We start from the raw sequence: 26,989 nt of genomic DNA, 5'->3' as shown, positions 1-26,989 counted from the left end.
CTGGCAGGGTGATTAGGCTGGGGAAGGTGGCCCCTGCTCTCTCTTCACGCCGCCTGCGCTCACGCTCTCTCGGTGCTTGCCGTGCCTCAAGCAGCCTCTAGGGGGAGGAGCGCGCGTAGCCGTGGGCTGTGCGAGTCCCACTTCCTCATCGTAGCAAAAGCAGCACTCTGCAGGGACTTTCAGCACCCGACCGCCCAGTCCGTAGCTGCCCACACACGCTGCCTCTCCCCAGGAAGTCCTCGCGCAGGAGGAGGCGGCGGTGATCGGGTGACTCTCGAAGGCGAGACAGGCGCTCCGGCGCTCGATTCAAGGTCGGGAGGAGCTTTCCTTGCAACTTGCGTGCAGCGATGTCCAAGCCGCCACCGAAACCAGCCAAACCAGGTAAGGGAGGCGCGCCGCGTCCTAAGCCTTTGCTTCCTCCTCTTCCTGGTGGCAGGCATCTTAAGCTGTCGCTGCAAATCCCGACTCAGGATAGGGGGAAGGAGAAAGCAGCTGCCGCTCGAGAACGGAGTATGTGTTGCAGGGTGGGAAGTGGGTCCTTCCTGACACGTGGACCGTGGTTTTGAGCAGGCGCCAGCAGCGGAGCAGCGCCGTACGTCGTGGATCCCAGTCCCCCCAGCGGCATAATTTGGGGCGATCCGCATTATCAGCTATAAATTAAGCGCTTGGCGGCCCGAGTGAATTGATGTCCCCGCCTTGGTTCTCCCCCCAACACACACTTTCCCTCTTTTGCGATGTTCTTTCTCCCCCTCCGTGTCTCCCTCTGCGACGCGCAGGAGATGGAGAGGAAGGGAGTGCGGAGGGCAGCGGTCGCCTTGGAGTGAAGGGCTTCTCGCCCGCTCCGGGTGTGGCTCTGAACGAGGCTGTCACTGTCAAAAGGGAGACCGGGCGCGCGCGCCCGTCGCCGGCCTGACTTGGAGCAGGAAGTGCGCTGGGTTCGCGATGCTGGGAGGTGGGGCTGCTGCTGCACGGCAGATGGCCGGTGCGGGAGTTTTCGATCGGGCGAAAGCCTTTCACAAACTCTCCTGCGGAAGAATTTCCGTGGCTCGAGCTTTGCTGCATTAATGCAGCTGACGAAGCAGTTTTTTAACGCGATGAGAGTTCCCCCCACTTCCCCGTCCTGTCCCGCCCTTCGCAGCACAACCAGGCACGTCAAACTCAAAAGTCTAAGGAAAAAATGTCGGAGGAGCCGCTTCATAGGCTTACTGCTCCCGGATCCATTGCAGGGCGCAGTTTCTGGTAACCTGCGTGTCCGACGTGTAGCAAAACGGGGATGGGGAAGGACGCTGCACAGAAATCTGGCTTCTGTGGGGGAGTGAAAGCCGGGCGCCCACTTCGTAGGATTTCTCTGAGCTGCTGGCAAGCCAGAATAAAAAGGCTAAAAAGCAGAGGCGGTGCTAGGGGATGGTCCCCTAGGAATGCAGCCTCAAATCTCTGGGGAGCCAGCTGCCCACCACCTTGCTGTCCATGGGCACTGGCTGAAATAAAGGTACAGGGCTGGATGATCTCTAATGCATCGGATCTCCCTGGACTAGCTGGCCATTTGCCCAATTGTTTCCCGTCCCCCACATCTTTCAGCCTGAACGTTTTCCTTATGAAATAAAATGCCCTCCTCTCATCGGCCCATCCACCTAATTCTACAAATAGAGCTGTCCTTTGGAGACAGGGTCCTTTAAAGATACATGAACACAAGACTTAGAGCATATGCATTTTATTTTATTTATTCCCTACTTTTTTCCAGCAAGGTACCCAAGGGGGGTGGTTACATAATGCCATCTCCATGTTATCCTCACAACAGTCCTGTGAAGTAGAAGTCTAGGAGTTGTGACTACTGTATGCATATTTGTGTTTTTTTCTTCCTCCCTTTGGGACTGAGCTCTGGGTCTTTGTGCTACCTAGCACTGCCCCATAAGAACTACTACAAAAAACAAACAAACACACAAACAAGATGAAGGTTAGCTCTCTCACGCTTCCTGCTTTTCAAGAGAAAATAGGGTCTTTATCATTTCTAGATTGGCTAGATCATTTCTAGATTCACTTTTACCATTTCTTCAGAAACACTCCAGTGACTTTGATAGAATTACTGGAGTGTAAATTGCTTTAAAATGGTTGCTTGCTAGAGGACAGGCCGGTCTGCCTGTTGCATCAATGAAATATTTGCTCTGTGGAGAGAGAGAGGCGGATAAATTATTGTGATAAATATGTAATGCTGAGTAGCCAGTTACTGGAATCTCTGCCCCAGTTCTTAGCTATCCCCTGACTTTCCTTGTAGGGCATTTTGCAGATCGAAGGGAAAGAGGCAGGCTGTGTACATTTCTTACTAGGTCAGCAGTTGCGGGATGCACTCTGCAATCATATTTGAGATGCTTGTAGGTCAGGGCCGTTCTGAGGGCCCAAGCAATGCAGAGGACCCTGGTTCAGTACATGCAGTGTAGGCTGGCCATTTGCATATTGCCAAAAAAGGGCAGTATGCATGTTGCATTACTAAAGAAGACAAGAGGAGGCATGAATTTGCATAAAATTTACATATGCTAATTTATACGGATGGCTACACTTCTGGAAATAATTACTATACTTCAAAGAAAATTAGAGTGGGCTGCTTCACTATAGTTGAGCAGACTGTGGCCAGGTGACTCAGCTGCTTAATAAATCTGCTGTCCAAGAGCTAATGGTTGATATATAACTTAGCCTTCCTGTATGATTCTTCATTTGGACAGGGTAGACAGTACGGTCAGCGGAAGGATTGCCTTCTGCCATTCCTTCAAATACAGAGTTGTTCTCCGAAAAGCAGAAACATGTCTGACCTCTTTTAACAGTAATTCACAGACTTAAACCAATGGCATTGTGGTCCTATCCCTTTAGTCTCAATAACAGGAATGCAGTTTTACACAGACAAGGATGAAGAATTACAGATAAAGCTTATAGAGAATAACACATTGAGAAACTCAAAGCAAATAGTACCCACCACAGGAGGCCACATAATTTTGGATGGAATTTGCCTTCTGGTTTTCTCTTTTTGAGCAACTCAAAAATTATATTATACAACTGTGCTATAGAATTTAATTACACTTTCATAAAATAAATAACATTTATTTATACAATTGGCCTTCCCTGCTTTATATTGCCAAGATCACTTTTGTCCATAAAATATACTCATAAAATATTCCAATAAAGTTAAATGCAGAAAGCAATAAAACAAAATAATTTTAAACAATGAGAGCAACAGACAGACAGACAGACAGACAGACAAGCGGCATCAAATGTCTGTTGAAAATCCTCAGGAGAAGGGTACAGCCACACTTCTCTAAGGAGTGAGTCACATAGTCAAAAGGACCCAATTCCACATCTCTGCCAGTCCTAATTCTTAAGGCAACAAGATGTGGATGGACAGGTTAATTTATGTATTTATGTATTGTACTTTTATATTGCCCAATAACCAGTGTTCTCTGTCTGAGTAGTTTACAGATAAATTAAAACAGAATATAAGCCATAAACAAAGACATCAGCGCATAATAAAATGAACAAACAGTCCAGCAACAGAATAAAACAATGGAAAAGATCTAAAGGCACTTGAAATGTTTGGGAAAATAAAAAAGAATAAAAACATTTTGACTTGGTGCTGAAAAGACCAAAGTAGGCACCTGGAGGGTATTTCACTGACAAGGAACCATCACAGAAAAGGCTCTTTCTCTTGTAATGTGATGCTTTACATATATTTGCTAGCTAACTAATACAATATTTTTCCACATCATTTTCAGTCATAATTCTGGCAAGGGTATTTGGAAATGCTCTTATATATAAGGATTGGGTTTGTGCCACTGCAAGAAGGGAGGTTTGACTCATATCCCCAATTTAAACACCCCACTACCCTGTTACAACTTGTCTCTAAGGGAGAAATATTAATGGATATGTGGTTTTTTCTTTGTAGGACAATCACAGATCTGAGCAGTATTTTAAAATTGGAAAATGGCACGGTGCAGAATAGCATAAACCCCTTCCCAAACATCAGAGCCCCAAGCTATAATTATTAATGTGGAAAACCCTGTTAATGGAACTTGTTTCATCACATAGCTTGATTCCAATACTGCTTAAAACTTTTTAGTGGTGCTTTATTACTTAACAATCTCACCTCACCTTCTGTAATAGGGAGCAGAACGCTCCTTCGTTGCCATTTTTCAAAGGCTTTGGGGGCCACAGCATGCTAAAATGAGGCAAAACCAGGAGTGGTGCTTGTGGGTTTCATAAAGGGCCTTAAGCTTCCTCCTAAGCTATTTTCTGATTGCCACAACCTTTATAAAAATGCTACTAATTTTATCCTTCCACTACTGTGAAGTGCCAGAGCTTGCCTGCATGAGGCTGCTTTTCTGGCTGTATCTGCTTTCAGTTTTGTTGCAGAATGAAGAGGTAGAGTATTTCCATTGTGCCTCATGACTCTAGGTGACACTGTCACCTACATGTAGCAGAATTACACATGAGGATATCACAATTCAATTCATTTTTTTTTAATCAATGTATTAAAAGTGCTGGTTAGGCACAGAAATGAAACAGGAAGGTCATGATGTTATCTAAAGAACCTGCAAGAGTTGCAAGTTGCAAATGATGGGTTCTTTGTATAAAAAAATGCTTGTAGGCAGATGTGAACAATTTTGCCTCCTGCACGCCCATGAGATATTTGAGCCAATAAGGACATTTACAGTTGAGAGATAGAGAACTTTGGTTGGAGATGGCAAAATGGTGCAGAATCGAGAGCATCTAACCCCATTTCTGTACTTATGGGGCAGCAATTTGCTATCTTAAAATCAGTCTAGTTCTAGATTAAAGTGGTTTAAGTTCAGAAGTGCTAGTTTGCTGACTGAATGGTTATGATTCACTCTATCAGTTGTTGAATGAAGCTCTGATTCCAGTTCATTGCACACACTTTTGGATTTATAAGTCTTCTAGGATTACACATAACAACCTTGCAATTACTAAGGGCTGTTACCTCAGCCTTTGCATTTGCTAGCCTTTGCAAATCTGGTTCAATAACCCATTGTTAAGGTTTCCTGTTGGAAAAAGTACACCATCAGGAAGATCAGTTGTAGCATCTAATCAGCTGTCCACAAAATTTAGTTTTTTACCCCTTCTTCTGTCTAGAGTTATTATTTGAAGAGCAAAAATGTTCTCTAGCAAGCTGCTCCATGGTGACCAGCGGTTGGATATTTGCTGCCACAGATTTTCCTGTTTACACCTCTAAATTTCCATTTGACCTTACATAAGGAAGAAGTGGCATTTTCCAAAAGGAATGACTGTCAGCCCTGTCCTGTACCGATCACAGTAGGATTTACTTGTGGGTAAGCACATATAAAATTGTATTGTAAAGGAAAATGAAGTAGAGCAGGTTGCAAAATTAACAGATAACTCCCATGCACATTTATACACAAGTAAATCCCACTGCGCTCAAAGTAATTATTTTTATCAAGTGTGTTTTGTTTTTCAGCCATAAGTTCAGTTCAAGAAAAATGACAAAACTCTATAGAAATACATGCTTTTCATCCCATCTTTCATCCCCAAAGTTTGTGGTTCTTCATTTTTAATTTGAGATACAAATATCTTTATTGAAAGGAAGAAAAAATACATTTTTGCAGCATGTTTTTCTGGCATACTGATTTCAGTCAGTGGGCAGCTTCTGGGATTCTTTCTACATGGACCTTTAAATGGCAAAGTCTATTTAGACTGCTGACTACTGAAATAATAAACATTGTGAACAATAGAACAATAGCTGGATAAAAGCCTTTTTAAAGAGCTGACCCTACAACATGTGTTTACATTTTATAGAGCTATAGCTTTGTTTCTAAGTATTAATAAAAGAGATTTTTGAATGCCAGGCTATGGTCTGCCACTGAGTTTCACTTGTTCCCATTCAGAAACATAAAAGTTCAGGAGGCATAAGTAACTCTTGCAAATCAGCCATTATTCATTTTTATATTTTTTATTTCAAGTTGGTTAATTATTTTGCTGGAGTTTTCTTTCACTAGAATTTCTAACTGCTTCAAAACCAAGGAGGTCCAGGAGATCTACAAAAACAATAAAAACAATCATTCTGGCCAGAAAGTCCAGGATATCACAAATCCCTTCAAAATAATATATACATACTCACTCAGGTTTATTTTTCTGTTTGCTGTTGTTTTTCAGTAATATAAATAATTTGTATGTTATTATACAGGTTGTTAAAACCTAGTAGGTAATGTGAGCCAGGAAAAAAACTAAGTCTGATAGAGTGAGAACTTGGGGACCAAATTTGGAAAGGTTCTGAAATAATCCAGGTTCATTTTCATGTTTTCCACAAATGCAGCCCAGTGTAGTAGTTAAGTGGACTTGGAAGACGTGTACCAAATACCACTCAGCCATGAAGCTCCCTGAATGACCTTGGGCCAGGCACTGTCTTTCAACCAGTGTCTTCCTACCCCGTGTGATTGCTGTCAGTGTATAATGGAGGGAGAAAATGTTTTTCTTTGTTGGAAGGCAGGATATAAAAAGACACATTTTTGGTAGGAAACTAGCTTAACATATCTCTAAGCCATGACATGGGCATTGGGAAGCTCTTACCAAACCTATATATTCATGTATCAGGTGAGAACTGAACAGGAGACTTCCAGCCTTGGAACTCATCCACCTAGCTGTTGCACTGCATTAGTGACTAGGCATAAGGAGAATCCATTCTAGTTGCTAGATCACATAAAATTGACCACAGAGATTTATTTCATTTTCAGAACCAACTCAAATGGCATGTGAGGTTGGGACATCTTAACTCTAAAACTACAGAAGATTAACTACAGCTGCCTGAATCATTGGGCTTTCTTGCACCTCTGAGTATATTCCAGTCCAACTTTCCATCCCACCCCTTGTAAAGGAACCCAGGGTTTTCACAGCTACCTACCAAATGTTTCCAAAACCTGGAGTGGTCCCTAGTTTCTCCAGAATATCTCCCAATGCCCAGAGTAGTCCCGGATCTATATACCTATATACTTTCCTATATACTGCCAAAAAAGAATCCTGAGAAATCCCACCTTAAGAAAGGAGAATTACAGTTTGACTGATCATCTGGTCTGTCAAAGAGGAATTACCCCTGATAATAGGATTCTGTTAGAACATCTTGCAAAACTGAGGGAACAATTGGGTCATTCCACTAAGGATCTTGCTGCAAAAGGGGTGAAGGAAGTCCTCATTTAACGGTCAAAGATCACTCTGGGTTTGGAATTGTTTGACAGATTGGCTTCTGACAGTTGTCAAATGCTTGCAAAGAGGGGGTATCATTATCTGTACTCCCAGGTTGCAGTGGACTGGGAGGGCACCTGGTGAAATTTGCCCAGCAGGCAACCTGCTGCCCATTATCTCCCCAGGTTTCCTATCACTGTTTTACATGCTTATGATTGTCTACAGTTGTGCAAGGTTGACAAAAAGGCTTTACTTTTTGAAAAAAAAGTTCACAATTATTCACAATTAAAAAAAAATACTTGCAACCATGGGTATTCCCTCCACCCTGCCCCTATGGCATCTTTGCAGGACTACTTGTTGTTGTCAAAGGGGGAATCATAAAAGCTAGCTTGACAGTCCAATTTCCAATCAGACTAATTTTTTAAGTGACAAAAAGGCTGCAGTTATCCCAGAAGGGCTTACAGCAGGTAGAGCAGAAGCATCTACCAGCAACCCCAAGTGCCACTTGGGTACTTCTGGGACAGCTTGCAGTGTCTATCACCTGTGAGCCACTTACCCAAAGAGGGGTTTTGCCATTCTTGCCAAGCAGCTCTGTAGCAGCTTTTCTCCACCCATGATGTGTTGTGTTGTACAGGTCTGGATGATATGAGAACCCCTAATGGGCAAAATAACCCCAACAACAAGCCATGGCTCATCAGGGTGGGTTTAAAGCAAACTTCAGCTACTCTGACAAAACTATCACAGGTTCAGATGATAAGTAAACCACTGTGGCTTAGAGTATCATGCTAACTCAGTCATTGACTTAGTTCAGACATTACAGTACCAAAACTCAAGGGTTGAGTATGGGCTGAACATGGGTTGTTGATGAAATGTGGGTCATGGTGTTGTTTGAACCCAGCCAATGTAACCAGTTTGAACAGCACACAGTTCACAAATGAGCAACAGGTCAGGCTTCTTTTCATGGGTTGTTCATGGTTAACAAGTTGTACCTTCTTGCCCCAGCTCAGTTCAGACAATACCTACCCTTCAATAGCAACCCATGGTTCAACAATAACTCACATCCAAATCTTGCGAGTGTATGGTAATGTTCTCTGAATTCATGTATTTCCCCCAGTGTCTACTAAAATGCACCTATTTGGAACCAGGGAAAGGATATTTTCAACAGCTGCACCCAAGCTATGGAATTCCCTTCTGGGAGAATTCACCCCCTTTTGATAGCATTCCATAAGATAGTTAAAACTTTCCTTTTTTGGAAGACTTTTGGCTATTCCTGCATGTTCTGTTTTCCTCCCTTGCAGTTGTTCTAATGTTTTTGGCTCCATTCTTGTATTTCCTGTTCCTGTCAAATTGTTTATAAAATGCTCAAGTTGTAATGTTGATTCACAATGTTGGCTGCTTTGGACATGTTGTGATAAGTGGCATAAACGTTTTAAACCAGTCCATCATGATCCCTTAGATACACACTGTTATTTTCTTCTCCGTATGGAAGAATTGCTGCTTTTCTGTGTCGTCCATGCAAGCACCAGCGAACCCCACTATAAGCATATTGCTTTAGTTCTTCATAATTTCTGAAATGGACTTGGGCTCTCCACCACAGGATCCTGCTTGCAATGGAGAAGTGATTTCAGTTCCCTCAACCAGTGTCGAAAGCTTTTCCTCCCTATAAGTTCAGCCTAACCAAAAATGTTGTAATCAAACAGCTTCACATATTAAACTCTGCTCTTTTAGTTTGTGTGTTGCAGTAGGAGGTGAGATAAGTAGACTGGAGTGAATCGCAGTTGCAGAGGAAAATAAGAAATACAGTAATAACACTTTAATGGAGAAAGTAGTTTTACACCAGCCATGGTGCTCTCCAGATAGACTTGAATTATCCACAGGCAGCATAGTACTTCTGCCTGTGGTTGATGGGAGTTGTAGTCCAAGTCATTGGGAAGGCACTGGGTTGAGGAAGACCATTTTATATGAATGACTGCAAGATGGTACAAAGGAGTTGGTGTAAGGAGAGAGTCAGAGGGAAAATGAAGTAGAAAGCTCTAGTGTTCAGAAACAGTAGCCCATTTGTTGAAGAAATACTCCTGCTTAGTTGAACAAGACCTTACAAAGTCCTGCTATGATTAAAAAATCTCTCAGTCATTTTAAATAAGATTTCCTCATATCTTGGAAAGCAATTTAATTTAAGATTATTACTAAAATACTGCATAAGAGAAGAGAGCATGAGAAATTGCCTTTTTTATTATCATGGCTGGTTTCCTGCTGCCCTTGGTTTTCCTGAACATCATATATGAGCCAAAATTCTACATAAACCATCTTCTGAGTCAAGAGAAAAATGGCCAAAACCTCTATGAACAGTGTCTTGTTCTTGCCTCCTATGTGCCCTTTTAAAGTTGTCATAATACATAAAAGTCCAAAATGAAATGGTCTGTGTGCCTTGCAGTTGCTGTTGACATAAGCTTAAGAAAGCAGATAAATTATTAAAGCATAAGGTTATCCCTCTTGAATTTGTTATGAGGATCAGTGGGGTGAAAATGGTAACACGCTTGACAAATTAACACTGTGCCTTAAATTTATTTGGATTTCAGTGGGTTTGCTGCCTAGGAATGGTGACTTCTTTGTGCGCTGAACAGAGTGTTCCCCAACCTGGCACCTGTCAGGTGTGCAGGAGTACAACTCTGACTATCCCAGTGGCTGTTCTGTCTGGGGGATGATGGAAATTGTAACTCAGCCTATCTGGAGGGAGGCAGACTGGGGCACATTGATCTAACATAAATGCCACAGAGTATCTGCATAGTGCTTGGCTGCTTAGCCTCTGTATTTTCTCTGGTTTTATCTACATGCCTTTCTGTCTTTCTGGGTTGTGGGAGATCCATGTTTAAATATATAGGTCTGTCGTTATCTTGCCTAATTTGGCCATAAGTCCCATTAAAAGAAGTTGCATTTAAATGAGTGTGGTGTGATATTATCCATATTTGGTGTGATTGTCCTTTCAATGTGGGAGCAAGCAGATTGAGAGAAGATGTTTGAGTTTACTGAGCTCACCATTGCCTGCCTCATTGCTCATTTTGCTGCCTTTTCCAAAGGCAGCTGTCTCCTTCCAATACCTGTTCCTCTGAAAAAGAAAGGTACATATTTTCAAACAGAGAAATGGCATGTTTTTAAAAGTACATGCTAAAACATACACTGTACCCATATTGATTAAAGCATCAGAATGTGCAACTATTATGAAGGGGGAGGATGAATTTCAAAGAGCACATTTTTCAGAAAGGATACATTTAGCAAATTCAATTGCAGGCTTAAGAATGTCTTACATTATTTTTTTCCAAATAATGTAGTCATGTTTGCACTTGCTAGCAAGCCATCTTCTGCCATTTTTTCAACTAAAACCAAAGTCCCATATATCTAAGGAGGTTTTAGTCATAGGTAGATTTCTACTGATCTCTGCATGATTTAGAGTGACTAGATCTCTGTCCTACAAAACTTTGGAAGCAAGCTGCTCATGATTAACTACGTTCTAGGGATGTACGGAAGTTTTGTTGCAGTTCATTATGAATCGTGACCAGGGTCCAAACAGCACTAACAGCGGCATATCTTGTGTACTTAAACATGGATCTCACTGAATATCACAGAAAAGGGGTAGAACATGGGTACAGAACCTCAGACACACAGGCCTGAGGATCTGTGGGTCTAGGGTCCCAATCTGGCCTTCTGGAATTACCCAAATGGCCATGCCCCCTTTCCTTCAAATGCAAAGCTTGTCTTCCTGGTTTTGTGCAGTTCTCTTCCTGTTCTAAAATGCTGAAATACATCTCTTCCGGTTTAGTCATTGGCAATAAGAATTTTCAAATAAAATATACTGTTGTTGTCATGGTTTGGTATTTTGATGTTGTACTTTTGACACCATTTTATTTATTTATTTTTTTCGATTTATATCCTGCCTTTTTCCTACAAAGGGCTCAAGGCAGCTTACGTCATTCTCCTCCACCATCTTATCCACCACTAGAATGTGGCAAACCAGAGCTTCACCATGGTTGAATTTGAGCCTTGGGCTTAAAGAGGTCCAGCTGGGATTGGAACAAAACCTAGTGGAATCCACCCCTTAGCATTTGTGGATTTCCTCCCAAAGGCCCCCTATCTCAGAAAGCAAGCCAAGCCAAGAAGAAGTGCACAAGTGCTCACAGGGTGAAGGTTGGGCAGCTGGCAACTGACTTCTGCGTCAGGAGCAGTGGCACAAATAGCTGCCCTGAACACTGCTTGTGCAAGGCGTGGAGCTCAGTTTCTGGACAGTGCCCCACAAATGCTGGGAACACTTGCCAGGAACGGAGACTCAAGGCCACTACAAACTGGAAGAGAGTCCAAGGAGCCAAACCCAGGGAATCCAGTGGATTCCCACCCCAAATGGATTCCTCACACATCCCTTGGTCCAACACCCTGGGGCAGGAGGTCCATTTGTAATGGAAAGAGGCATGCAAATAAGGGATGGAATGTCTTCTTAGCTGCTGATTTCTTCGCCATAGCCTTTCTATCAGACTCACTTTATTCTACTTTGGGTGATTTTGTACAACATGAGAAGCCGTAGTGAAATCTTAAATGTTGTTGGTTTGTTGTGTTGAGCACACCCAGTTTCAGAGTTCCTCTGTGGTATGATTGGTTTTCTGAAATCACTGAGAGACTCAACAGTCAGTTCTAAGGTTTCCACACTTCACTGCAGCTTGTCTGGTTGCCTGGACCCAGAATCACCATTTTACCATTGTTGGTATGGAAACACCATAGAGTCACTCGCAAGAACAGCCACAGAAATGGCTGCTTCTAGCCTGTGATGTCTGCTGCCCTCAACCCACTAGCAACAGACATCTCATTGCTCATTGTATTCCCTTTGGCCAAGCAATGTGTCCCTCTTTCTGTTTACTTTTGGAAACAGGGAAACAAGCAAAATACATGGAGGCTGAAGGGAGGAATCATGGTGAAACTCTTTATTTTCATTTAATAAAAATCTCTGTGGGGACTGGGAAACACCACAGCCACTGCAATTTCTGCACTGCGCAGGTACAGTCAGGAGGAGGAAGGGGGAACCTGCCTCAGGGCTGCAGTGGAGCGATCAGGAAGCTGCTGCAGTTCATGGGCAAGAAAAGGGAAAGGATGGGGATTCTGCTCATGGGGGCTGCCAGGATGCATGGAGAGGGCAGAGGGGTGGATCAGGGAGCATGGAAACTGCACTGCCCAGGTTGACCATGTGAGTATCTGCCAGGTAATTTTGGCCAAGAGTCCGTGTGCCCTGGAAACAGAGCAAGGTTGCTTTGCAGGTAGTATGTGAATCCAGTCTCTGATCAGGTTCAGACAATACAATCTACACTCAAAAATTGAGCATGAGTTGTCATCAGACCATGGGCTGTTGCTGAAACATAGAATACTGTGCCTCAGACCAGCTGTGACAACAGATGATGGTGAACAACCCACAAATTGCTATCCAACAGCAAACCATTGGTTTTCTTCTTGGGTTCTTTCTGCTCAACAAACCATGGGTTGTTAGTGCAGCTGAATTCAGAAACACAACAACCCATGTTTTAACAAAAACCCACAGTTCAACAACAACTGACACTCAACCCATACTCAAACTCTGAGAATAGGTTATCATGTTGTCTGAGGTCTGGGCAAGACAGATGATGATTGTAAGCTGTGGGTGAGGAAAACCTCTGTATTTGTCACTCATGTCTCCACTCTGCTATTATAAGAGGACAGATCAATACTTAAAGATCTGCCATCATCATACCTAAGATGCCTATTAAGTATCATGACAAAAAAGACACATCCACATTTTATGATGTTCTCTATAGCTGCTGATTTTTAGAAGGTTTTCTTTAAAGTGGCTGCTTTTGAATGTTCGTTGTATTGAACTGTATGTCATGTTAAGGTAGCTAATGAGTTTTGCAAGTGAGTAAATCGTAGTAGTAGTAGTAATAAATAAAGTAAAACTCAATCTCTGTGCTTAATACGAGGCAGCTCCATTCCAGACCCAGATTAATATAATTGCATTTAAAAGCTAATGCCTTACTGTAAACACCCTTCAATCTGCCACATAACAGAGGTGTTCAGCAACAACCAGTAATACATAAACGTATATCTTAGCCTGAGTTCTGGCTCCAGGATTTGGATGGTGACAGTTCCAGTCCTAGACTTTTTGCTGCCCTAACTCTTTCTCCAGACTAAGTCCTCCGGTTTCCACACTTGTTTGTGGTTAACAAACTTGTTTTGTCCAGCTGCAATCCTATGCACAGTTTCCTGAAAGTTAAGTCAGTAAACTCAATGGGAATCCCTTCTGAGTAGACATGCATAAAATTTTGTTGCATGTTAGGAGATAGGAAGAATTAGTAGCAACTTTTTCCTGTGTCCTCCCTCTACTCTGTGTAGCTCTTTTGGTAGCTTCCCCATCTGTCATTAAGGTTGTCACGTCCTACAAAATGTTCCTAGTTTTAACAAAATTTGTTTTATGTAATCTTCCTGCAGACCTTAAATATAATTTTCTAATTGTGTAATGAGGGTTAACATCTGGGATTAATGTTAATCCCACAACCCTCTGTGCAAAGGGTTGGTTTGCGACCCTGGAACATAGGAAAAGCTATGCTGGATCATATCAATGGCCCATCCAGTTCAGCACTGTGTTCACATCGGGGCAAACCAGCTGCCCACAGGATCCCCAAGCAGGTTGGGTACCACAGTTCCCTCCTGGCCAAGCTCCTCAGCTACTGGTATTTGTAGGCATGATACTTCTGCTAATGGAGGGTGCACATAGACAGCAAGGCCATTGATAGCCTTCTCCTCCATGAATTTGTCCAATCCCCTTTTAAGGTCATTCAAACTGGTGGCCATCACTACTTCCTGTGGCAGTGAATTCCCTAGTTTACATGCTGTGTGAAGAAATATTTCTTTTATCCATCTCCCACCAAGCTGGAATCCTGGTTAATGTGTTAAGGAACATTGGCAATGGACACTGGCTACCTAATAGCAGTATCTATTTATTGCATTTTAGTCTCATTCTTCCTGAAAGGAACCCCTGGATGGTGTGAATCACTCTCCCCTCCCACTTGATATTCATAGCAAGGTCATTCTGAGAGCTTGGAGTGAGGAGGGATTCAAACTCATCCAAATCCAGCATGATGCGCTATCGCACACTGGAGAGCAGTAGGCCTGCTGCAGTCAAAATTTACCTTGATATGTTTCAGCTACTCACATAAATGTTTGAGTAAGCCTCTCTTAGGAAAAGGAGATATACTCTGTTGCTAATGCTTATTTCTCTCTGGTTTTTAGGACAGGTCAAAGTTTTTAGAGCCCTGTATACATTTGAACCCAGAACTGTAAGTATTTATGTTTCATATTTCTCATAGAATAGAAGGGAAAACTTATTTTGGGCAGTCATTCCTTTATAATCATAAAAAAGGGAAGGGGTATTTCCATTGCACACATAGAAGTAAAAGATCCAGTTTTGGGATACAGATGCTGCAAGTTGATCCTCTTGCACAGGAGCAAGGACTTATATGACTGTCGCTGGCCTCTAAATAAAAGTAGACCAGTCATAGGGATCTCAGCCCAGTAAAGGAGTCGGCTTCCGTTGCATATTTCATGCACTGGGATTTGCCAGAACTGAAGCAGGCATCTTCTTGGGATTGCTCTTGATTGATCTTTCTTGCGGGGAAAAGCCACTTCTCAAGTGATTGTGTGAAGATGTCTCTGGCCTCAGCAGATATTCCTGAACAAACAGCTTGAAAAGGACAGGAGGAGTAAAGTAGTAGCACAGTTTTTACCAATTTAAAATGGAAAGAGAAGGGCTGTCATTCTTCTTTTGCTCATGGAGAGACATGGCAAAGCTATGTGGTATCATCCAAGATTTTGAGTAGTCTTCATATTTTTATCTGAATCCATTAAAGAGAAAACATTGATCTGATCATTGTGATGGCAGATAAACAGTAAGAAGCTCACCAAAGCACTCCTTTAAGATGTTAGAATAGTTTGTTCCTGTTAATTCTGCACAGGGTGCAGTCACTGAGAGTGCTGTTCTTATATTCTGCCCAAAACTTGAAGGTGAGCACCTCAGGAGTATCAGTAATGGCTTGTGGATTAGGGAAACTGAGATGATTTCTGCTACAGCACTAGTTAAGGCCTTCTCTCTACAGGTTTTCAGTCAATCAATCATTCCACAAATAACAGAATTCAATTAAGCGCTATCTTACCAAGTCATTCTCCAACCTGGGTGCAGAAGTTGCTTAGATTAAAGTGAGCTTGTAAATAAAAATATCAGGGTAGTGTTCTCCTCATGGATGTAGTCTCCTCACCAGTGCTCCTCTGGCACATGTTCGCATTCCACCCCACTTTGGAAGCTGTTCTCTTCCAGTCTCTCTCAGAAATTAACCCCGCCTAAAGGAGAGCAGCCAGCAAGCTGATCTGTATTAGCTTGGCTAGGAAAGTGCACAATGGATTCTCATCTTTATATCTCTCTCAACTTGCTGGAGATGCAAGGAGAGTCAGAGCATTCAGCCAGTGAGTCTTGCAGGACTGTCCAACTGAGTGAATGTAGCAGGTCTTGTTTGGTATCACATCTTTTCCTCAATTCACCCTGAGGGAGGAATCAGTGAGATATCACCTGGTCATCTAGAATCTGTTTTCGGTCTCTAGAAGTGACCAGATGCTAGCCTGATTTAGAATGCCTGGGCTTTCTAGAACTTCCCCAAAGGGCTGAGAGCATAATGACTCTCTTTTACTGAAAGACCAAGGAGCAATGACCCTATTTTCAGGTATAGGAAAGTGTCTAGCCACCATGTCAAGCCGAATGCTATATATATTGCAGGAAACTGCGCAGATGCAGGACCTGATATTGGGAAAGGTGGCAAGAAGCCTGGGTGTTTAGGTGTGCAGCTGTGTTGGTGTGGGACTTGTGTCTATATATGAATAATGGCGAAGAGGGATAGTAAGAAATTGGAGGGAGGACAGGGAGATCAAGAGCAGGTAGAGGTGAGACGTGTGGACAGCTACTTAACAAGAAGTCATCCCTTAAGTTTGAGACTTGAGGGTAAATTACACATGTTACAGCAGATCTGTGGCTGTTTTTGTTCTGATTAAAATGGGTGCCCCTCAGCTACATAGCAGACAAAGAAGTCTGGAAAACCCATTGCAAGTTCCTCCCTCCCTAATGACAAGTTTGGCCCCCTGCACTTGTTAGCTGGTTTATTATTCAACAACAAAGCAGCAGATGGCAGCAGGGCACAGCAAAAGTCCTGTTTCCTTTGCTTTGCCCACAGTTATCTCTCCATTTGCAGGCAGAGATACCTTGTCAAGGTGGGATGGACCACTCTTCTGGCTCCTCTGCTTTTCTCCCCCTACACATCTGTGAAGGTTTCCATCCTCCCTCTTTTGGCCATGCAGGACCACCTTTTGACTCTTTTTAGCTTCCTCAGCTCCCCATTTACCAGTACAGGAGTGTCTCCTCACTTTCTCAGTGCACAAGTAGAAAGGCAAGGTTGTGGCTGTGCTCCCAGGAACCTAGTTGGAGGCCAGGTAAGAACAGAGCAGCTGCAGTGTGAGACTCGCATGTCTTGCAATACAGCTCAACGTAAGGTGCCCATTTTCATTAACCTTGTTGGGGAAAAAGTTAACAGAAAATGATTTCATCTTCTATTCTGGAAGTGATGTTCCTCTATTAACAGGAAATGTGTTTCTCTGTTCAGGCCTGGGACTTGGCACCCAGAATCTATGCTGAGGGTCCAGTGATGCTGATGTCTCCTGTGGACTGGGGCCACCTGCTGTCCTTCAGTCTGTTTTTTATTTGGCTTTGGATGGCTGCAAGCTGCCTGCAATCTAAACTTCCTGCACTGCTTGGAGTAACTCTGTGTTGATGGACTCCATGAATACAGAAATAGCGTGCTGCTTGCAGCCAACCACCTCCATGGCTGGGTCCAGCTGAGACTCCTCTGCTGCCCAACCCCTCAAGCCTGGCACTGGCTTCTCTACTCCCCTTCCTGCAGAGTTCCTGTATGCAGAGAATGTGGAGCAGGCAGTTATTAGCATAATGTGGAGCAGGTATTAGCATAATCGTAACAAAATAACAATAATAAAAGAACACATGTGGACTTGGTTTGGAAATTCTCACAGAGGCATGAGTTGACCTGGAATATGGAATGAGGGTGTGCTTATATGACCAATTGCCATTTGTGCAAGGGAACAATAACATATGCTTCTTCTACAAGCTAAGTGAAATGATCCTAATACTCAGACTTTGGCGTAGGAGGATTGAGTGTTAACCCAAAATCCCAAGCTTTTTAAACTTATGCTTTATATCAGCCCTTAAACTCAATCAGCATGTTTATTCTTCCAGCCTGATGAACTCTATTTTGAAGAAGGGGATATTATCTACATTTCTGATATGGTAAGTTCATAAACGCAAGTAAGTTAAAGATAAATCATATTATGCAGAAGCAATAATGTGAAGTGGCATGCTGGGTTTTCAAATACTTTTTCAACATTAATTTCTTTTTCCTCCAGAGTGATACCAATTGGTGGAAGGGAACCTGCAAAGGAAGAACTGGACTGATTCCCAGCAATTATGGTATTTTCCTATTTCATTTTGCTTTTCAAAATGTAGCTATCCACCATAGAAGGAAAAGAAATTCATAATTACATAAATATTTTAGGAGCATCTACAAGCAGGATCCAAAGGAAATCTTCCAATCTCATGTCAGAACAGGCCACCAGTAAATGAGCACTGAGCACAACATAAAGGACTTCCACGGAAATATGCCTTTTAATTGGAAGAATGTTTTACTACAACACTCTTGGGTGCCATCTGCAGGATTGCAGAGCCCCATTTTCTTCCTTTCCTTATTTAAATTTATGCCCCACCCTTCAATCACATCAAGGCAGCTTATGACAAATGACAAAAAATAAGCTAAAACAGCAAAAGTATAAAAGCAGCATGAAAATGACACATGAACCTAGTTAAAATGGATGAATGCAAGTTTAAATACCGATAAAATGTTTTTTAAAAGTTACTGTGAGGCACTGGAAAAGACATCAGATCAGTTTTATGAACTAGTTGTGCATTCAGGCGTGGAGGTAGAGCAGTAAGTTTTCTTACTGGCATTTAAACTAGCAGTTCTTTTTTTAAAAAATAAAATTTAAAATAGTGAATTAAAATAGTGAATAGTGAAATCCACAGTTTTTAAAATAGTGAATACTAAGAACAGGAATGCCTTCATCTGGTGCTGGAAAGGGTTAGGGTGTGGGTGCCAGGCAAGCTTCCCTTGGGATTCCATTTCACAGGTTGGGTACACCATCCACAAAGCTCTGCCTCTGGTTGCCACAAAAAGAGGCTGTCCTGGAGGAGGAACTATGGCTGAACCAGTCAGAGTTCTGAAAGCCAAGCAATGCATTAAGCTGATCAGAAGCAAAGCTGATCCCTATGCATAAAGTGACTTTGCTGTCTCAGGTTTCTCCTAACAGTTTATCTTATTTGCACTGCAACAGCTCAAAGCCTTGGACACTTGCAGATTCCTGTCTGTCTAGAAGCACCCTGCATAAAACTACTGAAGGGCTGCACTTCATCTTTCTTCTAATTTTGCGTTTTCTTTTATGGAAGAAATTCCCACAGGGTATGCAAGAGACCTGGCAGACACTGATGCAGAGAGGCTGCCCACCATATTTTGAGTCCTGCGTCAGGGACTGTAAATTAGTGCTCTAATTATCATTGCCCCATATATTTTATTTAAAATCCATGCTATTTTTTAAAAATTGCCTCTTGCCCCAATAGACATAAGCAATGTCTCTTACCAAAGGCAGTGCAGAGTGAATTGTGTTTTTGATACTGGTACCAATGATGGCAGCGTTTCAAGGTCACAGAATTAATAGCTCTTTTTCCCCCTAGAATTGAATGTTAATTTGTTGTAGAAAAAAGGGTGTAAAGGTTTAAGTTCCAGTCCAAAAGCAATGATTCCATTACATATACAGAGTTCTGCATGAACAGGAATTCACCATTCACTTCAATATCAGGGACACTGTGTGCACAACTCTGGCGTGTATATTTTTACTCCCTGAAGTGAATGGGAAACTCTTGATAACAAGGATAACCCTTAAGCACAGTCAAGACGTGTGGAGCTTTGTGACATGGTTTCATGGGTTTTTTGGTTTTGTTTTAATATATATTTATCTGTAGTTTATGCAACAGAGGATTGACTATGCTTTTTTTAACTTCTTTGATTATTGGTGTTTGAAGGGTTATTTGAAGGAGACTAGTGTTTTGAAGGAATAAATTAGTCTTTCATCAGAAACCCATCTCTCAAGGAAGCCTCTGTGGGAGATCCAGGTTCTAGTCCCCATTTAGCTATGAAGCTCACTGGGTGTCTTTGGGTCAGTCACAGACTCTCAACCTAGCATACCTCAATGGATGGTTGTGAGGCTAAAATGGCAAGAAGGAGGCTAATTAATGCACTTGGGGTTCCTTGCTAGCAGGAGAAATGGGCTGGATTTATGTGTAATAATAACTGCATTTAGAAGATACCAAACTTAATGCTGCTGGTTAAAACATTGTGTGCTTTTACCTTTATTTTAGTGGCTGAGCAAGCAGAATCCATTGATAATCCCCTACATGAAGCTGCCAAGAGAGGTGGGTGCAACTTCAGATGGAGTTTGTAATAAAAAGATCCATGATCTATTTGTGTCCTGCTGGACCATGTTAAACAGCAATAGTTGCATCATCAGCAACCAGACCACATCCTAATTAGCCACGTTGCTGGAAGTTTATCTGGTCTCTTCCCATTGTGTTCAGTGGAAGTGAAACTGATCAGGTTGTTCAATGTTGTTAAAATAGAAATGCGGTGGGTGGACATCTGCTCACGCAACAAGAGGTTTCCCTCCCACTGCAACTCCCAGAACTTGGCCTTTCCTCTTCTGCCCTGCCTGAAACAAGCAGGCAGTGCTTGGGTAGTGGCAGTTCCTCCCATGTCCTCCCTCCCAGCTTAGGATAGCCCTGTCTGTTATGTTATCACTAAAGGCCCTTGCCAGTTTGGTTTAGCTTTTGGCACCAGTTCAGAGTTATCTCCACTCTTAAAGTGAAGCAACGCTTGCAAGTGTGCAGGAGACACTGGATCAGTGCTATTGTAATTTTTCTCCAAGGTTATATATACTCGGTTTTAGAAATGTCCAGTGCAATCCTCTATTCAGAAATACATTCCGTTGAGTTCAGTGGTGTGTACTCCTAGTTGCAGCCTAAGACATCTTTCTTATCAGATAAAAGATATTTGATTGTGTGGATAATTCATAATGCATAGCTTCAAGGAGATCTTTGAAGGTAACATTTGCAAAGGGTTTCCATTCATATTGCAATGATGCGCCTTGATAACTTCTTTTTTGATGCAAACTGAGCAGCATTTGAAATGAAATGTATTGCACAGTAGTGGCTTCTGTGGTTTTCTGTGCATTGGATTTAATAATTTAAAAAAGGTGTCCCGTCATTTTGTGCGTATGTGTTTCAGGAAACCTGAGCTGGTTAAGAGAATGCTTGGACAACAGGGTTGGTGTCAATGGCTTAGATAAAGCTGGAAGCACAGCCTTGTACTGGGGATGCCACGGTGGACACAAAGGTGAGGACAGGCAAACCTGTCAATTTCAGTTTCACTCAGTTTTTCATTTTTCATTCATAAATCCCTCTGGGTTCTCCATTGGTTTGCAAACTTGTTAGATTTCACAAAAACATAGATGCATTTTAGGAACATCTCTTCTAGTACATACATTTTGTATATATTCAAACCCCCCATACATATCTGTCTAATATATTTCAAACAATTTTACTTATATCTAACATTTTAACTATTAGGTTCATTAATATGCACATTTTTGTGTGTAGTCTTCCCTAATATATGCATGTTTGTGCACAATTTTAAATAATATAATTGTAAATATTGAACAGTAACTACATTTTGGTTTGGAGATTGGTTTGGGAAATGCAACTTATCCAAGTTAAAATGTGAACCAAATTAATTTCTTTTCCATTCTTACACAAGAGTAGATTAGACCCTAAGAGTAGTGTATTTTCTTGGACTTTGCTTTTGCTAAGTTAACAAGCCAGCTGCTATTTCATAATTCACTGCAATAAATAATACAGCCTGAATTTCTAAATGATATAATTTAAATTGTGGCCAGTGGGGAAGCATTAATACATAAATGCATTACAAAATGACTTAATGTGGGTCTAAAATCAAAAGTTCTTAATAAACAAAGCAGAAAAAGAAAAACAAGTTTATTATATTTTAAATACTGATTCCTTCCTAGGGTTTAGTCACTTTGATTCTCTCAGACTTTTAGCAAAATGATATGCGTATTTTGAGCTGATTGAGACTGGATCCTGACTTTCTAGCTGTAGTGTGAATACAAGAAAACGAATTCCAGTTTTTCATGTTTTCCTCTTCTTTTCACTTTTTGTAGACATAGTGGAAGTATTATTGGCGCAGCCAAATGTAGAACTAAACCAACAGGTAGGGAATCACTTATTTCAGGAACAATTTGTAACAATATGATTTCTTGCAATTAAAATGAATTAAACTTTCACTACTACATTTTAACCCTGATGGTTATTTCACTCTGACTTTCACAGAATAAACTGGGAGACACAGCTTTGCATGCAGCCGCATGGAAAGGTTATGCAGATATTGTAGAAACACTGCTGGCGAAAGGTAATTTACATTTATCAACTCATCTATTTAGTGTCATCCACATAGGCCAGTTTGGATGTTCATTATAGGTCAAAATGCATGAGATCTGTGTTAACATAGTCTTCCTTGTGCTATAAGGTGCAACAGAGTTCAATAGTTTCCTGTTATATTTGAACAGGGAAAGTATGCTTACCAGGGTCAAAAGAAGTCAGTGCTTTAAACAACTGTTAGAAGTTGGTTTAAGTTGTTCCAATCATGGTAACCATAAATAATTAGATCTAGTATAAAGGGAAATTATAGTTCAGTGATAACTCCAGGAAATCCTAATTAGTAATTTTATTTACAAGATTTATATACTTTTTCATATTCCAGTATGGAGATTTTAGATTATTGAACGCTAAAAAATTGTGGCTAAATTGTGGGTTGGAGTGTTGGACTGAGGCTCCGGACATCCAGGTTCTAGTGCCCACTCTGCAGTGCTGTTTAGAGAGTGACTTTTTGCTAACCTACCTCACAGGGCTATTGTGACAATGAAATGGAGAGGAGAAAAAAGACTATGTAAGCCACTTTGGCATCCCTGTAGAAAAAGGCAGGATATTAATATACCATAGCATAGCATGGCAGCAGAATAAAATGTATTTAAAACAAGATCAATAAAACATATCAAAAAGGTATCTAGTTAGATCAAGAAGGTTTCCTGAAGGGAAAAAATGTTTGATAACAGTGCAATGTGACAGGGAGTTCTAAAAAAATGGAGCTATTGCCCTGAAGACTTCCACAGGTGGACTCCTGTCAGGCCATGCATTCAAGTGAAATCATCAGGCAGGCTAGTAGGGTTTGCAGATTGGTTTGGGAAGAAGGTGTTTTCTCAGGTATCCTGATCCCTCATCCTGGTACAAAAGAGAAGGATGGAACGTCCAGACACAACTCCTGCTTGTGCGTCTGACCTAGGCTATCCATATTCACGTGCCTAATTTACATTGTGTACTGTAACTCAGCTGATTTTGAAGACTCTCTTTACTTTCTGCAATGCAGTTGCCACTTTTTTTCTCACTTGGCCTACTAAAGCTTCCTAAGTTGACCAACTGAGCTTTAAAGAGCTTCATATGTCCCTTAAGTTGCAGAGATGTGGACCAAGCTCTTTGTGTATTTGTTACTGTTGTCTGCCAGAATGTAAACCTTCAAACAATGGCATAAAATGGCACATCCGTAGAGGCGCAGTCAGACCGTAACTGCAGTAGCGAATCTATGGCATTTCTGCTGCAATCAGTAACTCTCTGAAGGATGTCTCTGCTAGTGGGTTTCAGCCATGATACGTGAAGCCTGGCTGCATCATTCCTTCTGTAATAGTCCTTTCTTCTTGCTTAGAGAAAAAACGTAGGGAAGTGCTGGCTTTATTCTGGGCCTGCCCATTTGTCTTAGAAATTATTTCACTAATGTTGAGAGGAACTAGAGATTATGCTAAGTTTAAACATAATGATCACAAAAAGGGTTGATCCTATACTGAGCCCCAGGTAAGGCTTTTCTACAATCATCTGGCCTCATTCACAGAATTTGATGGGGTGTCCAGTTGATGATGCCTTTAGTTTGCAGCCCTCTCACATTTTCCCAGCATTTCTTCAATCTCTGTCTTACCATATAAAATCCATTAAAGGGGAAAAGGGAGTAGTTGCAATGCTTTTTTGGCTGGTGATGCTTGGAGTCCTCTCGCTGGAGGCAGGTTAGATGACCCCCAAATTCACTTCCAGCCCTTTGAGTCTAATACACAGTCTGGTACTTTCATTAACAGTTGAAAACTGCCATTGGCTGTGCCTCTGTGCAGATGCCTTGGAAACCTGTGTGATTAAAGTCCGACATATCTGGTGTTGGGAGTCAGAGAGGAAACACATGAGAAATGTTCATAAGAAGAGTAAAGGTGTATGGTTCTAGTTTCAGGAATGTGGAATAATGATGCCCTGTGTTTTGTTTTCTTAAAGGTGCCAGAACAGATTTAAGAAACAATGAGAAAAAACTGGCTCTGGACATGGCTACTAATGCTGCCTGTGCTTCCTTACTCAAAAAGAAACAAGGGCAAGGTAACATTTCATCTGTTCTTTTCTCATCTGGCTTTTCAAATAGCTTCCACAAATGCTGCATCAATGAATCAATTTTGAGTATTCCTGGAACAATCACACCAAATGTGATGATGTGACATGGTTAGGGATGGTCTTTCTGGTCAAGGCAGACATGTAATAGCAAATGCATACCAAGCATATTTCTAGATAAGGCTTTTATTGTGTAATTTTCCTGATCCATTCATGGAATTTTTATGAGCAGTCCAGATGTTAACATCTTTCTGCAATGTTCCCGTGTTTCCACACCTTTCTCACTATCTTTGCTTAGCACACAAGGTCCATCGAGGATGGAAAGGTGATATGACTGCATAGTGTCTTTTGTTTGATAGTGCTAGGAGCTAACATCTGGAAGGCCCCTAGAGAAGCTGTAATCCAGCAGACAGATAGCCCCCTATAGAATAGACTTGTTTTCACAGAAGACAGAGCTGAGTTTGTTTTAGTCTTTTCAAAGGTATGTGGAGCAGGGGATGAAATTGTTTTTCACAGTCATGGCAGAATGCCAAGCTGATGCAGGAGAGTCCTTTTTAATTATAAGCCTATCAAGATACATACAAAATGTGAAAAAATCGTCTTAGTAAAATGTTGAGGTACAGGAAATGACAGACATCTTAAAGCACTCAAAATTGCTTGCCTTCCTCTTAATTGACTATTTTACATGACTTTTGTTCTTCTTTCTAGACATACTGCGAACATTAAGCAATGCAGAGGACTATCTTGATGATGAAGACTCTGATTGAATTGTGTCAATATTGCCTTGAAAAAGTTACAACTTCTCTTGCCTTCACCTTTTTCAAATCTTTTCTCTCTGTAACTGCAAAATGTTCTTTTCACACATACAGTGATGAAGTGTGACAATAATTAAAAAACCATGGTGAGAGATCCCTTTCATGGGGTAAAAATCTCCCTCTGTATTAAGGGCCACAGATTCTCTTGTTGCATTTAAACAGTATGTTTAAGTGAGAGTATATATATATATGTTATAAATTTTCCCACCAATTCCCTATTATACTGGAAACAGGACTTGCGCTTTACAGACTGTCTGTAATAACAATCTGTTGCATGTAAATAGCCATCTTAAAGTATATCTGACATGATTAGCATTATCTTACAGAGAGAAACATTTCAGGTAGAAGCTTGGTTATTGGGGTTTTTTTCCATAGCACATCTTCACCTTATTTTCTGTGTGTGTGTGTGTGTTATATAAGGTATATGTATGTAATTGGACCACCTGTGTGTTGAGGTACTGAGAGTTTGAATTTCGGGAGCAGGAAAATATTTTCTATTGAGAAAATACCCTTAACGGAGCTGGAGTTCAAACAACACACAAGTCTCCCACAAAAAGTGGCTTTGGTCATGACTGCTACATGGTTGTTTCCCATTGTTGTCAGGGATTATCCATGGCAGTCAAGCACAGATCTAGCCCTGCACAGGGGACAGAGAATTGTATTGGCTAAGAGAGGGGAGTATGGCTGTGCTGCTTCATCAGCTGACACAGGAAGCCATAGGCTCCTCCATCCCACAGTTGTTAAATGATGGAGTGAAGTTTAGCCCTCTCTTCTACCCTGGGATGACAGCAGGGAGAAACTGGGCTCAGTAATCGGGTCTGCTGGAGCCTAGATTTCCTGCAATGATCACCCTGAGCAAAAATGGAAGTTAAACTCCACTTTTCTCTCTAAAATAATAGTGAGTTTGGATTTTATCAACCACTCCTTTCTTCCCCCTGAAAATTCCATAGTTCCTAGTTCATGTGAGTGTGTTTGAAAAGAGAGGGAGGAAGAGAAATTGTTTTTACAACCTTTCAAATTTTTCGTTTTAGGAGAGTACAGATAAGATTAATGCCTGAGATCTCCTTGGCTTTCTTGCTTCATGACTCATATCCTAAATCCCCAGACCAGGAGTAGGAAACCTGATATTCCCCCCAGATGCTTGGTACTACAACTTCTAGAATCTTTGGCTGTTGGCGATGCTACCTGGGGCTGACATGAGCTGTAGGCCAAAACCTCTGGAGGGCACCAAGCTGCCTACACCTGTCTTGGACAGTCAGTATTTCTTTTGAAGGTATTAAGAACTTTGTCCTCTGTCCAACTAAGTGTGCCCCCAACCCTGTCAGATAATCAACAGGCATCCTAACCAGCTCTAGTCCTTTGCTTCCCTTCTGAGCAGCTGATTGATACTGCCCCAGCAGCTGGCTCAAGAGCAGGAGCACAACATCATATGAGTGTCTCACATTTGCAAGATTTCTCCCCTGGAAAGAGACATGTGTACTGAAGCTGCTTTCTAGCCCACACAAGACATTTGTATAGAGAAGGAACTTAACCTCTGACTTAAAGTGATGGCATTGTAATAACATTTGCAGTTTATTTGCATTCCTGTTTGTAGTATGGAAGTGTGGATTGTTTTTCACTTTCTGTGCTCTTTGCTTCCCCCGCCCCACTTTCTTCCTGTCCTTCAGATTCTGGCTTTCATTTTGTGCCCCAAAGTATTTCACCTCAGAGTTGATACGCTTCTGAAATCATGTATAGTGTGGAAAACCGTAAACCAAAAGTATCTTCACAAAAAGATGCATTATGAATAAATATTTTTAAATGCTTTTAAACTTAATTGCATTTCCTCCTTCAGAATGTGCCTGAATTGGATTGAGTTGGGGGCACTCCCAGGCAATGCGTTATAATTGATGCATTTTTTTTTTCCTGAGAGGGGATGAGATTTTCTGTCTCAGGTACCAGAATAACTTGCCTGGTCTTGGGTACTAGGAAAGTTGGTTGGGGGAGTGGTGAAAGTGTTGTTTGTTGCTCTGGCTTAGATGAGCATCTTTTGATGACCCTGGATAGGACTGACTGGCTTTTTTTTGCGGGGGGGGGGGGGAGAATGCAGGAGTAGGAGTCTGAAGCAGTAATGCTTAGTGGATTACAACTGCAGTCTTAACAGAATTGGACCTAGTAAAGGTGTACTCAGGTAGAAGTGAGGAACCTGCAGCCATAAATCTGTTTTTATGTG

The 26,989-nt window shown here is 41.7% G+C and overlaps 1 protein-coding gene across 1 annotated transcript; it reads left to right on the top strand.

Moving 5' to 3' along the window:
* The first annotated feature begins 91 nt into the window (after positions 1-91).
* On the top strand, positions 92-26,588 carry OSTF1 (osteoclast stimulating factor 1). Its single transcript, XM_044445900.1, has 10 exons — positions 92-381; positions 14,494-14,540; positions 17,552-17,602; positions 17,719-17,782; positions 19,781-19,834; positions 20,703-20,810; positions 21,652-21,701; positions 21,821-21,899; positions 23,855-23,953; positions 24,671-26,588. Exons 1-10 carry the CDS (start codon positions 348-350, stop codon positions 24,727-24,729), a joined length of 645 nt encoding a protein of 214 aa, XP_044301835.1. The 5' UTR covers positions 92-347; the 3' UTR covers positions 24,730-26,588.
* Positions 26,589-26,989: the final 401 nt, after the last annotated feature.

The sequence above is a fragment of the Varanus komodoensis genome, unplaced genomic scaffold, assembly GCF_004798865.1.
Source record: "Varanus komodoensis strain SLA01 unplaced genomic scaffold, ASM479886v1 scaffold5, whole genome shotgun sequence".
Taxonomy (NCBI): domain Eukaryota; kingdom Metazoa; phylum Chordata; class Lepidosauria; order Squamata; family Varanidae; genus Varanus; species Varanus komodoensis.
Note: the sequence above shows the minus strand (reverse complement) of the source record. Positions and strands in the feature narration are given on the sequence as shown.

Coding starts and splice junctions, on each gene's coding strand:
- OSTF1 (XM_044445900.1), top strand. CDS start 348: ATGTCCAAGCCGCCACCGAAACCAGCCAAACCAG. Junction 20,811..21,651: donor ATGCCACGGTGGACACAAAG/GTGAGGACAGGC, acceptor CACTTTTTGTAG/ACATAGTGGAAGTATTATTG. Junction 23,954..24,670: donor CAAAAAGAAACAAGGGCAAG/GTAACATTTCAT, acceptor TCTTCTTTCTAG/ACATACTGCGAACATTAAGC.